This window comes from Heloderma suspectum, chromosome 2 (assembly GCF_057233095.1).
Source record: "Heloderma suspectum isolate Gila_16-S chromosome 2, 16-S_ref, whole genome shotgun sequence".
Taxonomy (NCBI): Eukaryota; Metazoa; Chordata; class Lepidosauria; order Squamata; family Helodermatidae; genus Heloderma; species Heloderma suspectum.
Window position 1 is genome coordinate 80,471,982 of NC_139459.1, and position 13,028 is coordinate 80,485,009.

Below are 13,028 nucleotides of genomic sequence, written 5' to 3' on the forward strand. Positions count from 1 at the left end.
ATTAGGTTTATGTCAGTTTACCTTTATAACAACTTCCAGAAAATAGTGAGGCTGAGAGAGAGTGACAAGCCAAAGGTTACCTGATGAGTTCCATTGTTCAGTATAGATTTGAGCTTAAGCTCTTCCAATACAAGTCCAACACTCAATATGCTATACTGCACTATTGCTCTGGAACATTTTTTTAAACAAATTTCATTAATTTCATATTTTCCTTTGTAATTGGCGAGACTTGTCTCACTATTATGCCTTTTTCATTCTGCTGAAATTATTTTCATTCATGTAATCTTAAAGTTAATTTCTTTTAAAGGAAGAAATGAACACATTTTATAAAATGGTATTCTGTAATGTGCTGGATAAAAGCACATGTGCTATCTGCATGCCTATAGAGACCTGGTTTGGATGACACGACAGTGCATCATGGGTTAATTTATGCTCGAGGAGCTGTGTCATATGCTGGTCACCATTATGTTGTAGGATTATTTGAGGGTTGTTTAACCCTCAAATATCCCCTGCTGGCCATGTTTGCATGACATGACAACCTTCTGTCGGGGGTTGCATATTCATAGTAGTGGTTGGCATGCGCCACAGCTCCTCAAGGGTAAATTAACCCACAATGGGCTGTTGTGGTTGTGTGAACCAGACCAGTGTCTGCCTATCGTGTCTTTCTGAATTTTTGTCAGCAGCTATCCTTACCAAACTTCCAAACTGACAGTCATTCCATCAAATGTAAAACAGTATCTTGTACAGCCTTGTCAATAAGTCTACAAAAGGTACTAGCTTGCTTTTTACTCTTCAGCCTGGCAGAGGAGGGACTCTTTTAAAAAGGCAAATAAAAACATTGGCAGGCTTGGTTATCCGGGGGCAGGGGGTATTCACCATCCATGCCCCTTTGGTTTCTGTGTGAGACTGGGAGGGCAGTACTTTGCCTCCGCCATGCCCAGCATAGAATAGCAAGAAGCTGCTGAAGGGAGGGAAAGAGTGCTCTGTCCAGCAGTCTGCTTGGTTTCTACATTCACTATGGAGGAGAAAAAGAGATTCATGACCATTAAGAGGAAGTACTTCTTCAAAAGGCATAGTTAAACTATGGAATTGGCTACCAGAAGATGTAGTTATGTCCACCAACTTCTTTGGCTTTAAATCATGGGTGGGGAATCAGATTGGTTCCAGGGACTAGATGACATCAGGGGGCAGGGCCTCCTCCTCCTCACCTTCCCCATTCAGGGAGGGTGAGGGATGAATGGAACACACTCTGTTGGTGCTTCCAGGAGCTGGCTGAACCCTGTGGTTGGAACTTAGCTGCCTCCTGAAAGTGTGGGTTGAGTGTGCCGCTGACATAGCTTGTCCTTCACCTCCACTCGGGGAGCAAAGAACAAATGGAGTGCACTTGGTCAGTGCTTCCAAGGGTTCCTGAAAGCGCCAGGAGCTTCACTTGTTCCTCTCCTGCCCTGTGTGGGTAGACTGAGGGATGAGCAAATTGTACTTGGCTGTCGCTTCTAGGACTTACTGAAAGCAATGACCAAGTACACTGCCAGCTTTGCTTGTCTATTGCCTGTACCACGTGGGGCAGGTGATGGACGAACAAATACAGTAGCGTTCTCGGCTGGAATCCCCTTGTTACCTCGCCTTTCCCATTGTGCTGTTTCCCCTCCCATTTGTTGTCCTCTGCTGCTCTAAGTCCTTGTTCTTTTTTTCTAGGTAAGTAACACTGGGAGTGGTGTCACTTTGGGGGCTGGCGGGAGGTGTTTCTTTTTTAATTTTGTATGTGTTAAAAATGTGTATCCTGCCTTCCTAAAAAAAAAAATCTCAAGGCAGCTACAGAATATAAATATAACAAGTGCAAATGCAGAAGGAAGAAATGGCCAAACTTCAATAGTTCTAATGTTTTAACATTAAACAAAAAAAATATTTATTGGACAGGACACTCATTTCTGACAATTTGCTGTCAAAGTTAAATGCTACTGATCTACTTAGGAATGTTGAAATTAATTTTAGTTTTAGAAATTAAAGTACTTCAAGTTAACATAAAGCTCTTCATTAGCTCCGAGTTCTTATTAAGAGAAACTTACATTACGCTGAATTGATATGGATTGTGATGAAAAGCTTTAAGTATGGTTTTATTTTAAGAGAGTTATAGTTTAAAATTGTAAGCATTACACATATTTAGGGTTGCTTAGAATGTTATGTGCTTGCATACTATTTTGAGTAGTTCTAATTGTTGACTGAAACATTAAGTGAATTAGAGTAAAAATTGGGGGTTCAGAATAATCAGTTAAGCTTCCTATGACTGTCTTATTTTTTACATGGCTCAAAAGCTTGAATAGTTAATGATGTATTAACAAAATACAGACATTGATTATCTACTCATTATGGCTTGGATCCTAGGGTGCTCCATTACTGATGTAAGAGGGAGGCAATTTTCACCAACTTTCCATCCATCTGCAGCCCCCATACCATTTCTAAGGGTTCCCAATCCAGAACAGAGTTTCAGAGGCCACAGGTGTCTACAGAGGGAAGAGGGAGGTGGGAAAACCCCATTTCAGGAACACTGTTCCAGTCACAGAATGAAAGTGAGGATCCAAACCAGTGTTCTTAGGTTTGTTAATAATTGTAAGCGTGGTGTGGTTTTGTGTGTGCTGAATTATTAGCTGCTGTGGTAGAGGCTAAAGGAGGCTATGCGTTTTAAAATAATGATACATTTCAAATATTGAAATAATAAGATGAACAAATAGATCAAGGTAAAAAAGTGTTAACCTGCCAGCTACTTGACATAAGTTTTGCTTAACTGCTGAGGTTTCTTTACTTCAGTTCCAGTACAGTTTGCTACCGCACTCATTAAATGTTGTTTTTCATTGACAGTTTGATAAATAGAATCCATTTATTGAGGTAAACTAGCACTGCACAGTTTCATCAGCTTTTTATGGTAATAACGTTTTTTCTTGGAACACAAAGGCATAAAGTCTGACATTCTTGTCTTTTATCTTTTAAGGAAAAAATCTATATACAAATGAATATGTGGCAATTAAGCTGGTAAGTTGGCACTAGTTGATATTTGAAATACAAACTCCTAGATTTTCATAAACTTAATGTTTGCTTTTAACAAGTTCTGTTTATTTAGAATAAAAGAGTTGCTTAACATGTTCAAACATACCACTCTTACCAGGGTTGTGGAATTGCACTGTTTACCATATTATAGTATTTCAGTGGTATGAGTGGGGATAACTTCCCTCCTCTCACTTCAATATCCATCACACCCTTCCCCCGGTCTGGGTCCTACAAAATCTTGAAAGCTGCTAGTATTGCACCCCCCAACAAAACACCCTCTCTCCCCAAATTACAGTCCTGGATATATCACATGATCAGATCCCATTAAAGAACACTGACAGCTTGTGTACCTAGATGTGCTGACTGCATCAAATAAATGGTTGACTTCATGGAACAATTCTGTAAGCAATATATTTTCAAGCTTCAAATCTGAATATCTTAACTGTTAATAAGGATGAGATACATTTATTTTATTTTAAGGTTAGCATTTTTTCTTCTGGAGTGACTTACCCATTATGCTTTCATAGCACTACCGTGCTCCATCTTTGATAGCGTGATAATTGTACAAATATAATGGGGAAAATGTTTGCTCGATTTTTTTATTGCATCCCCTTGCACTGTATAGTTTCCCAAATTATGTTCTGGGGCACAGTGATGTGCCATGAGAGGGGCTGAAGTGATCCTTGAGAAATTGAACTTCATGCCATCCCTCATTCTGTTCATGCAGCCATTATTACCCTCCCCATCTCTGCCAATATATAGGTAGAGACATAATCCCAGGAAAGTGAGTAAATATGCACTGGGACACTCTGACACAACCTGCGCTACAGTTGTCGGGGAGTCTTTTAAGTGTCCAGAAAATGCAAAGGCATCCTTGAACCATGACTCACTGGATGAAGAGGAAAGTGGATGTTGAGAAGCAATGCTAATTGGGCTATTGACTTGTAAGAAGGATGCAAGTGTGTGCATTTATATACACACACCTCTCTCCCTCTCTCTGTATATGTAGTGGGTGTCCGTGTGTATGCATGTGCATTCTTTTCATTTTAAGACTAGTGTTTCTCCAGTTTTAACCCAGAAAAATATATGGTGTCTTGGGTAGCAAAGCTTGAGAAACAGCCATAGTTGGATACAAATCCACAGAAAAGTCTTTCCAGGTTGGGGGGCAGGCAGAGCATTTTGCTTGTTCTGGATAATATCCAGTAGTTGTCTGTTTCTGTTGCACTAAAAGGTGTAAATTCCTACTGTGGGGGCTATTTTCAGCTTTTCCACAGTACAGCTATAGCCAAAGGGTAAAGTTATTGATTGCTCAAGATAACCATAGTTAAACTATTTTTTTAAAAAAACAAAAAACTTGGAAGTCTAAAAGTATGACTCACCTTTCTAGATAGATATTTGCCTCTGCTCTTTGATCAGATAATTTCTTTTAATATTCTGGCTTGTTACTTTGCAAATGTAAGCTTTACATAACTGGATCTCATCTCAAGGGTTGAAACTTCTTTCTGAAAACCTGATAGGGTTTTATTGATATTTCCTGCTTTATCTGACAAACCTGTTACCTACCAGTAACTATCTTGGTGTAGCAAGATCATAATATATGATTGGTTCCCTTTTGTAATGAATGGAAATATTATATATGGTATCTGATTAATAAATGTTTATAAATGATAAAGAAATATTTTAGATGTTTCTGTTGTTGAAATCTTTCATATTTAGGTATTGTTAGTTCACAAAGTGATGACATGAGTTGGATATAATTTTATGATTTGAATTAATTTAATTAAACTTCATCAAAGTTTTTTGTTAATCTGAATAGCATTAATATTTTCAAGCTCCCCACTACTGCTCAGATGGTTGGTTCAACACTGAAGTATTGGCAGCTTCCCAAAGGCACCAACATTTCTCCAAGCAGTTTCTGGCAGTGAGATGCAGCAACAGTACAAATTTTCGCACCCTGTTGCTTGCCTACAGGAAATGGCACATAGTACCCTGATGATAAATACCAAAAAATAAACTCCCTGATATTATATAGATCATATCTAAACAGATTCTCTGGGTAGTTGTCTTTGTCTTCAGAAACACATGCACAATCTTCTCCATTCATTATCATAGCATACTAGTGACAAAATCTTTTTACAGGAATAATATCACTGCTTCTAGCTCTCTCCAGCCCCCCCGGCCTTAAGGCTGCAATCAGCCATGTGCACATTTACTTGGGTATAAGGACGATTGCACTCAATGACTTGGTTCGCATGATCATCATAGGCTAAACAAGCCACAGCGGCTTGCTTAAGCCATGGTGCATGCTGAGTGCACTTTGCATAACCACTCATCCTGCTGCAGCTTGTCTTATCATCTGAACCCAGGCGGCATGGCTTGTTTGAGGCTGAAACAACCCTCAACCCAACAACAGCTCATAGGTTATTTGAGGGTTGTTTCCCTCCACAAGCCATGGCGGGGTGGGTGATCATGCAAATCCACACCTGGCATGTGCTGCGGCTTACACATGTTTAGTCTACAGTGATTGTGCCAATCACACCAATGATACGGTATGTACTTCTGAGTAGACATATATAGATTGCACTGGAAGTGCCATTACCAGCAACTAGAGAATGATTTTAAGAAAACATCATGCCACTCATATTACAAGGAGGACCCGTAGAGTAATTTTTGTCACTTTATTAGTATGATCATATCTATAATTTGTCCTGGTTTATTTTTCCTGCTCTGAAAAGATTTAAGGATGTTTTTGAAGTTACGTAGTATTGAACCATTGCTTTTAGCTTCCCCTTCCTCAGGTGTTTCTAGAATTCCAGCCCCCTGCAGTGCTGTGCTAAAGCTGTGAAGTAGCACTATCCTTCTTCCATTGCTATAAACCTAGAGACCCACAGTAATTTCCACTAGGAGAAGGCATTCTTGTGCTTCATTGTGCCAGTTGAGTAATGGTGAGATTACTAGTTTTAGGGATAAAGTTGCTAGTCAGTCCTTTTACCAGTGAATAATATGGAGCAATCTTATTTTCCCCATTCAGTGTTACATAGTTGTTTATATTTCTGCTAGATCTGAGCAAGAACTGCTTTTTTTATCAGGTTTGTGGTCAGGAATGGAGGAGGTTTTTGGTTTTTTCAGCCTGTGGTTTTTTACAGTGCGATGCAAGCCTTTATAGGAGATAGAAGCATTTGCCAATGTGGTGTGAGCTTCTGTGTGACCTTTCCTAGTGAGTCTTGTAGTTCAGCCATGAGTCCCAGGAGTTCACTGAAGTACTGTGTGCTCCCTCCATTGTAGTATTGGTTTATATCTTCCAAAGTTTTTTGGTTTCCTATGATCCCTCCCTCAGAAACTTTTTTGAACTGTTTGGCCTTCTTGATATTCCAGCAGTGTTATTCTGGTGGTATTACCTAAGGCCTTGGATTTTGGGCATGGAGATCTTTATCTTCTTGTTAATAGAGGGAGAAACATAGGCACACATTCCTTTTACCCAGTCTTTCTTGATATGGGCTTTGGGAGAGGATCTGGGGAATTGCACCATGAAAGTAAAATCCTTACTCTCCCGCTACTGCCTTTTCTGAAGTGGTATGATGTGAAAATATGGACTGCCAGAGGTTCTGGAAAGATGAGGGGAGCTGTGCTTCTAGTGAAGAGGGTTTTCTGGAAAATTTTGAAAAGGAAAAATTTCCTATGCAAATTAGGGTAATTTGAACAGGAAATTTTTCTGATGCCCTAGAGCAGCCTTCCCCAATCTGGTGCTCTCCAGATGTTTTGGACTGCAATCCCCAGCATACTTACTATTGGTCATGCTGGCTGAGGCTGTTGGGAGTTGAAGTCCAACATGGCTGGAGGGCATCAGGTTGGGAAGGCCTAGAGAGTGATCTAATTAAGTAAGTTTATTTTACTTGTATTTGGTTAACAACAAAGCTAAAAAAAAGTGCCCCATGTTAATCTTTTGTCCCGAGGGAAAAATTAATGGACACTTGATGTGATTTAAATGTTATATTATGTAAACAATTTATGAGAATGCTTGTAAAAATTCAAAGACAATAGCATATACTTCCCTTAAATTGTTTAAATTTAAGAAAAAACAAAGGTGCAGAAAACTGTTGCTAATGCATTTTAGCAGCCCAAAGAACTGTGCATGATATGCTGACAACTACTCATCTTTAACTTTTAAACTGCCAAGCTTTCCTAATGCTGTATTTGCAATTGGCATCCATTCTTTGTTACTACTGAACTTATGAAACAGAACATTTTATGCAGAAAAATAAAGGCAAGGATATTTTCCGTTTCACGTCACTGTGTACCTCTCTGAACTGTTTCCTTTACCTGTTTCAGAGTTCAGGCCGAAATATTATCTATACTACATTTATTTAAGCATGTATCGGAGGCTCTTAAGTTGCAGGATGCACAAACAGTTGTGTGTCTTGGAGAAGGATCACTTTAACAGCAAATAGGGGTTATATCACTTGGGGCAGATACTAGAGCAGCAAATGCATGCCCGTATGCTTTTCCTGCCTTATACTGGCTTGTGTTCTTTCACTGTTCACTAAATTATGACTCTTCTTGACATTCTAGCTAATTTAATCCTATCTTTGGAATCCTAATGCTTCCTTCTTGTACTTATATGTGTCTCACTCTCCCAAATGTGAGAGAACTCTTTATGAAAGAGCAGTTTTGAAATGGACAGTTCTGTATGTAATATGGAGTACAAATAAAAGGAGTTGTAAAAATAATTGAATTATCAATCTTGTACTATTACAATAAACAGCGTCAGGGATGAAAAATGTCTGGGAAGGAAAGCATGTAAAAATTGGAGAGGCTTCTCGGAGTCCTATACTAATTATATACGCAGGTATAATTATCTTAATTTGTATTAGTATCGTATTAATGTAAGCGCTTCAGTGAAATCTTAGGTTTCATAATTTAAAATCTTGGTCTCTTCAGGAGCCAATGAAGTCAAGAGCACCACAGCTACACTTGGAATACAGATTCTACAAGCAATTAGGATCTGGAGGTAAGTATAATTTAGGAAGTTGTAGCAGAATGTGAATTATTATAAAGAAACAAGCTTATATATTGGTGCATAGTAACACATAATTAATTGGTATGTAAATGCTAATTAATTGGAGTATTTGTGTGTTTTACCAGACATTCGTATGTTTAATGTCTTTAGTACATATTAATGATCACAATTGCTTGTCAAAGATTAAGGGCAAAATTGCACATTTCACTGCAGCTGCATGTAACATCAACCTGATGACCCATTCTCTATAGAAAGAATCCACAAAATTGCTTCTACTCCTGCCAGTGTTTGACATCTGTGTTTACTTTGTGAGGGTGTTCAGAAGACACTTTTTCAAACAGCTGCCAGGGGAAAGTTAAGCACCTCCTTTCTCACATTGCATTCCTAGGCTGCTTTGCAATAGAGAAGGAGCTGTTGGGCTTCCACTGCACGTGGCTGCAATGTGTAGTTGTTGGCCCTATGTGAGTAGTATCAAAGTATAGTACAAAGACCAAACTGCAGTACAACTTGATTAGACAGCTGCTGATCACAGAAGATGCTTCAGTTTTTGGTCATCAGCAGAGATGTATTCAAACTTTATGGGCTATATTACATGTGTGTCTCATATCTAGCATTATGGAAATCATAATCATGGGACAAGGTGTTGCACAGCAACTTTTAATAAACTTGGATAGTACTCCTGTTCAGGGAATTAATAACTTGTTACCTTGGATACAATTGGAAGGTGAACATGTTTCCATTTAGAAACAACAGAGAAACTGAGAATTGCCTCTGTAAAGTTTGAAACTCAAAATGTATATGGAATCCGCTTAAATAAAGAAGATAAGCCAGAACTTCAATATTTCCAATGTGGATTGGAGCAAAAGGCATTGTTTCTTTCTTTCTTTCCTTCATATTTATTTATGATATCTATGCCTCACAAAACCTCTTTGCCTCACAAAACCTATGTCTTCATCTGTGCCTCACCAAACCTCTTTTCATTTCTTTCAGTATTGTTTACTCTTTTGTATCTTTAATTATAGTCCAGTGAAAAATTGCAGGGGATTTGATTACATCAAAATTTCAAGGTGCTGCTTTACATGTGAAAAAGTATGAACACATACACATGGAGGTATTATGTAGATTCTGTATTCTGCTTGCTTATGTTTCATGTTCTCCAAAACCTGAGATGTCATAGTAGTTATGAAAAATGAGTTTCTAGTCTGTCTTTCTGCTCAAAATGGCAGTAGATTAGATGTTTGACATGTAACACAGTTCGGGTTAACATTCTTCATACAGGGTAAACACTTCATGAGTTAGGTAGCTTGTAAACATGATGAATCCACTTCTTATGACTTCTTCTGTGCTACTGTTGCTGTAAGTAAGGCAGATGCCTATTGCAACTGACTGCCTTGGTTGGCATTGATTGTAGAGGAGTTGCATAATTGTGGGCTACCTGAGTTTGAACCACTATAGTGAAGTTCTATAAAAGGGCATAGTTGTACATTGTGTTTTCCACTGTATTAATTATGATGTCTAGACTGTAGTTCTGTGAATAAAAAACTGGATGACAATTCTGACAGCAAAACAAATTTACATGCCAAAAGTATCTTGGAGATGGTATTCAGCTTATTAGTATTATGAATGTTATTTGTTCCTATTCATCTTATGTAGATGGATTTCACTTAGGTATATGGACAGTTTTTCCAATTAGTTGGAGTTACTGGATTTATCTGTTAACCAAATCTGGTTATTCATCTGTTGTGAAAATACTACCATATTTTCAGTCATGGCAGTACAAGATATTTGGCCTCTTTTTTCACTTCCATTTCATCCTAGCTATAATACATGCAGCATGGACCTATGTATGTAGTCCAGTCAGGAGGCGTGCAGGAGCAGCAGTCTTTTGTAGCTAAGGATCTTCTGGATGGTTTTCATAATCTCAGGGTGCCCGCAGCATGCAAACAATGGGCAGGTAGCTGAAGTGGAAGGCATCTAGGCTGAATTCAGGTTTCCCTTGGCTTTGGTGGACTGTGAGAGGTTTTAAGTCTTTGGTCCTGCTTGGCTCATGGTATCTAGTTCTCTGAGTTGGTCTCTGTTGGGATGGCCTGTAATATGTTTGTAATGCTTGTAATATGTTAACAAGCTCTTCTTTCATACTTTACAGTATTGGTCAAATACATAAGAAGGTGCTAAACCATGGGGTTAGTCTCCAGGGGGAAATTGAGGTATTGGTACACCCCCTTAACTAGACAAGACAGATGCTTATCTGTTTTAGCCCTCGTTTAGTGTCATGGTGGAGAATCCATCATTTAGTACTTCAGTGGTACTAAATGCAGCTGCATGACTACTGGTAGGTGCTAAGTGGTCAGACGATGTGAAACCATATTGTGCCAGCCGCACTGGTTGCCATTGTGTTCATGGGCCCAGTTTGAAGTGATGATATTAGGTTTTAAAGCCCTAAACAGTTGGGTCCAAGTTACTCCAAGGATAATCTTCAAGTAACTTCGAAGGATCATCTTCACCCCTACCAACCTGTATGTACTCAGAGATCAGCATTGGAAGCCGTACTTGTGTGCTTGGCTGTAACGGCAATTAGGCCGGAGGACATAGAATCATAGAATAGTAGGGTTGGAAAGCGCCTATAAGACCATCAAGTCCAACCCCCTGCTCAATGCAGGAATCTAAGTCAAACCATCCCTGACAGATGGCTGTCCAGCCTCATCTTGAATGGCTCCAGTGTGGGAGAGCCCACTACCTCCCTAGGCAATTGGTTCCATTATCATATTGCTCTAACAGTCAGGAGGTTTTTTCCTGATGTTCAGCTGGAATCTGGCTTCCTGTAACTTGAGCCCATTATTCCGTGTCCTGCACTCTGAGATGATCGAGAAGAGATCCTGGCCTTCCTCTCTGTGACAGCCTTTCGGGTACTTGAAGAGCGCTATCCTATCTCCCTTCGGTCTTCTCTTCTCAAGGCTAAACATGCCCAGTTCTGTCAGTCACTCCTCACAGGGCTTTGTTTCCAGTCCCCTGATCATCTTCGTTGCACTCCTCTGAACCCTCTCCAGTTTGTCTGCATCCTTCTTAAAGTGTGGTGCCCAGAACTGGACACAGTACTCCAGATGAGGCCTAACCAGTGCTGAGTAGAGGGGAACTAGCACTTCACGGGATTTGGAAGCTATACTTCTATTAATGCAGCCCAAAAGAGCATTTGCCCTTTTTGCAGCCACATCACATTGTTGGCTCATATTCAGCTTGTGATCGACAACAATTCCAAGATCCTTCTTGCTTGTAGTATTGTTGAGCCAAATATCCCCCATTTTGTAACTGTGCATTTGATTTCCTTTTCTGAGGTGCAGAACTTGGCTTTTATCCCTATTAAATGTCATTCTGTTGTTTTCTGCCCAGTGCTCCAGTCTATCAAGATCACTTTGAATTCTGTTTCTGTCTTCCAAGGTATTAGCTATTCTGCCCAATTCTGTGTGATATGTAAATTTGATCAGCATTCCCTGCATCTCCTCCTCCAAGTCATTAATAAAAATGTTGAAGAGCACTGGGCCCAGGACTGAGCCCTGCGGCACCCCTCTTGTTACCTCTCCCCAGACATGAAGGATAGGGCTTTCTCAGAAGTGATCCCCTGCTTGTGGAACTTTGTTCCCATTGATATCCACCAGGCCTATCATTATGGGCCTCTAAGCAGACCCTAAAGACCTATTTGTTGTTGTTGTTCAGTCATTCAGTCGTGTCCGACTCTTCGTGACCCCATGGACCATAGCACGCCAGGCCTTCCTGTCCTGCGCTCTCTCCCGGAGTGTGCTCAAGTTCATATTCATTGCATCGGTGATGCTATCTAGCCATCTCATCCTCTGCCGTCCCCTTCTCCTTTTGCCTTCAGTCTTTCCCAGCATCAGGGTCTTTTCCAGAGAGTTTTCTCTTCGCATTAAAAGACCTATTTACCTTGGCATATAATTACCTTGGTATATAAAGTTAGGACTTTATTGGGTGCTGTTGTGTATATGATGCTGTCTGGTCTTGCTAATTTGATCTTTTATTCTTACCATTGTTACCATTGTTTTATTATGTTTTGTAGGTTTACATATTGCTATGCACCACCTTTTAGGGAATGTTTACCTTAAAACGTGGTTTATAAACCTTTTTAATGAATAAATAAAATAGCAGTAAACATAGGAAGCTGCCTTTTACCAGTTCAGACTATATGACAATATTTTTATTTATTGCATTCCTATGCCGCCTTTCTGGAACCAGCCAAGGCGGTTTACAGAAATTCAGAAAACAAAAATCATAACAAAGACATTGTAAATGATTAAAAACAACTTAAACCATAACAGTTAAAAAGATTAAAAGATTAAAATTCTATCCAGCATTGTCTACTGTGAGTAGCAGAGGTGTTTGCCATCACCTGCTACCTCATCCTTTTAACGGGAGATGGCAGGGATAACATGCTGTCTATCACTGAGCTATGGTCTCTCCTTGGGAAGAGAGCAGGGGATGAATCCTATACATGGTTGTATGAACAGAGGCATGACTGAAATAGAGCATTCATTGAAGAATTTTGGTTATGCAGTGAATTCTGAGAGCATCACAGAGGACAGCATGCCATTTTTCTCATCACTGCACCTGCTATATTTTTGGCATACAGCTTTCAAAGGTGTTGGAATCCTGCATGATCACAAATGTGGCATCATACTAATGGCTGGCTTCTTGCTGATCATTTCTGCTGTAGACTTCGCTTGTGATCTGTGTGGCATTAAGTGAGGAACTTCCTTGCCTTCTGAGTGCTGGATGGCTGTCTCGCTACCTATATGGAGAATAGAAAAACATGGTGATACTGGTGCAGAATGGGTAGCTGTTTTGGGACTGGGTCCCAGCTACTGGGTCTGATTATATTAAGACAGTGCACACCCATGTAGTGTATGGAACTCTGTCTTCAACTACTGTTTGTTTATTTTGTTCTATGTATCCTGGATCT

The 13,028-nt window shown here is 39.7% G+C and overlaps 1 protein-coding gene across 8 annotated transcripts in view; it reads left to right on the plus strand.

Annotated features, from left to right (window-relative positions):
- Positions 1-13,028, plus strand: part of CSNK1G3 (casein kinase 1 gamma 3) — a 68,736-nt gene that overhangs the window by 21,194 nt on the left and 34,514 nt on the right. For all 8 annotated transcript variants that reach the window (XM_084833971.1, XM_084833970.1, XM_084833976.1 and 5 more), the window contains 2 exons: positions 2,987-3,027; positions 7,981-8,050. In XM_084833971.1, coding sequence (XP_084690097.1) covers positions 2,987-3,027; positions 7,981-8,050 — 111 coding nt within the window. The remainder of the gene's footprint in view (positions 1-2,986; positions 3,028-7,980; positions 8,051-13,028) is intronic.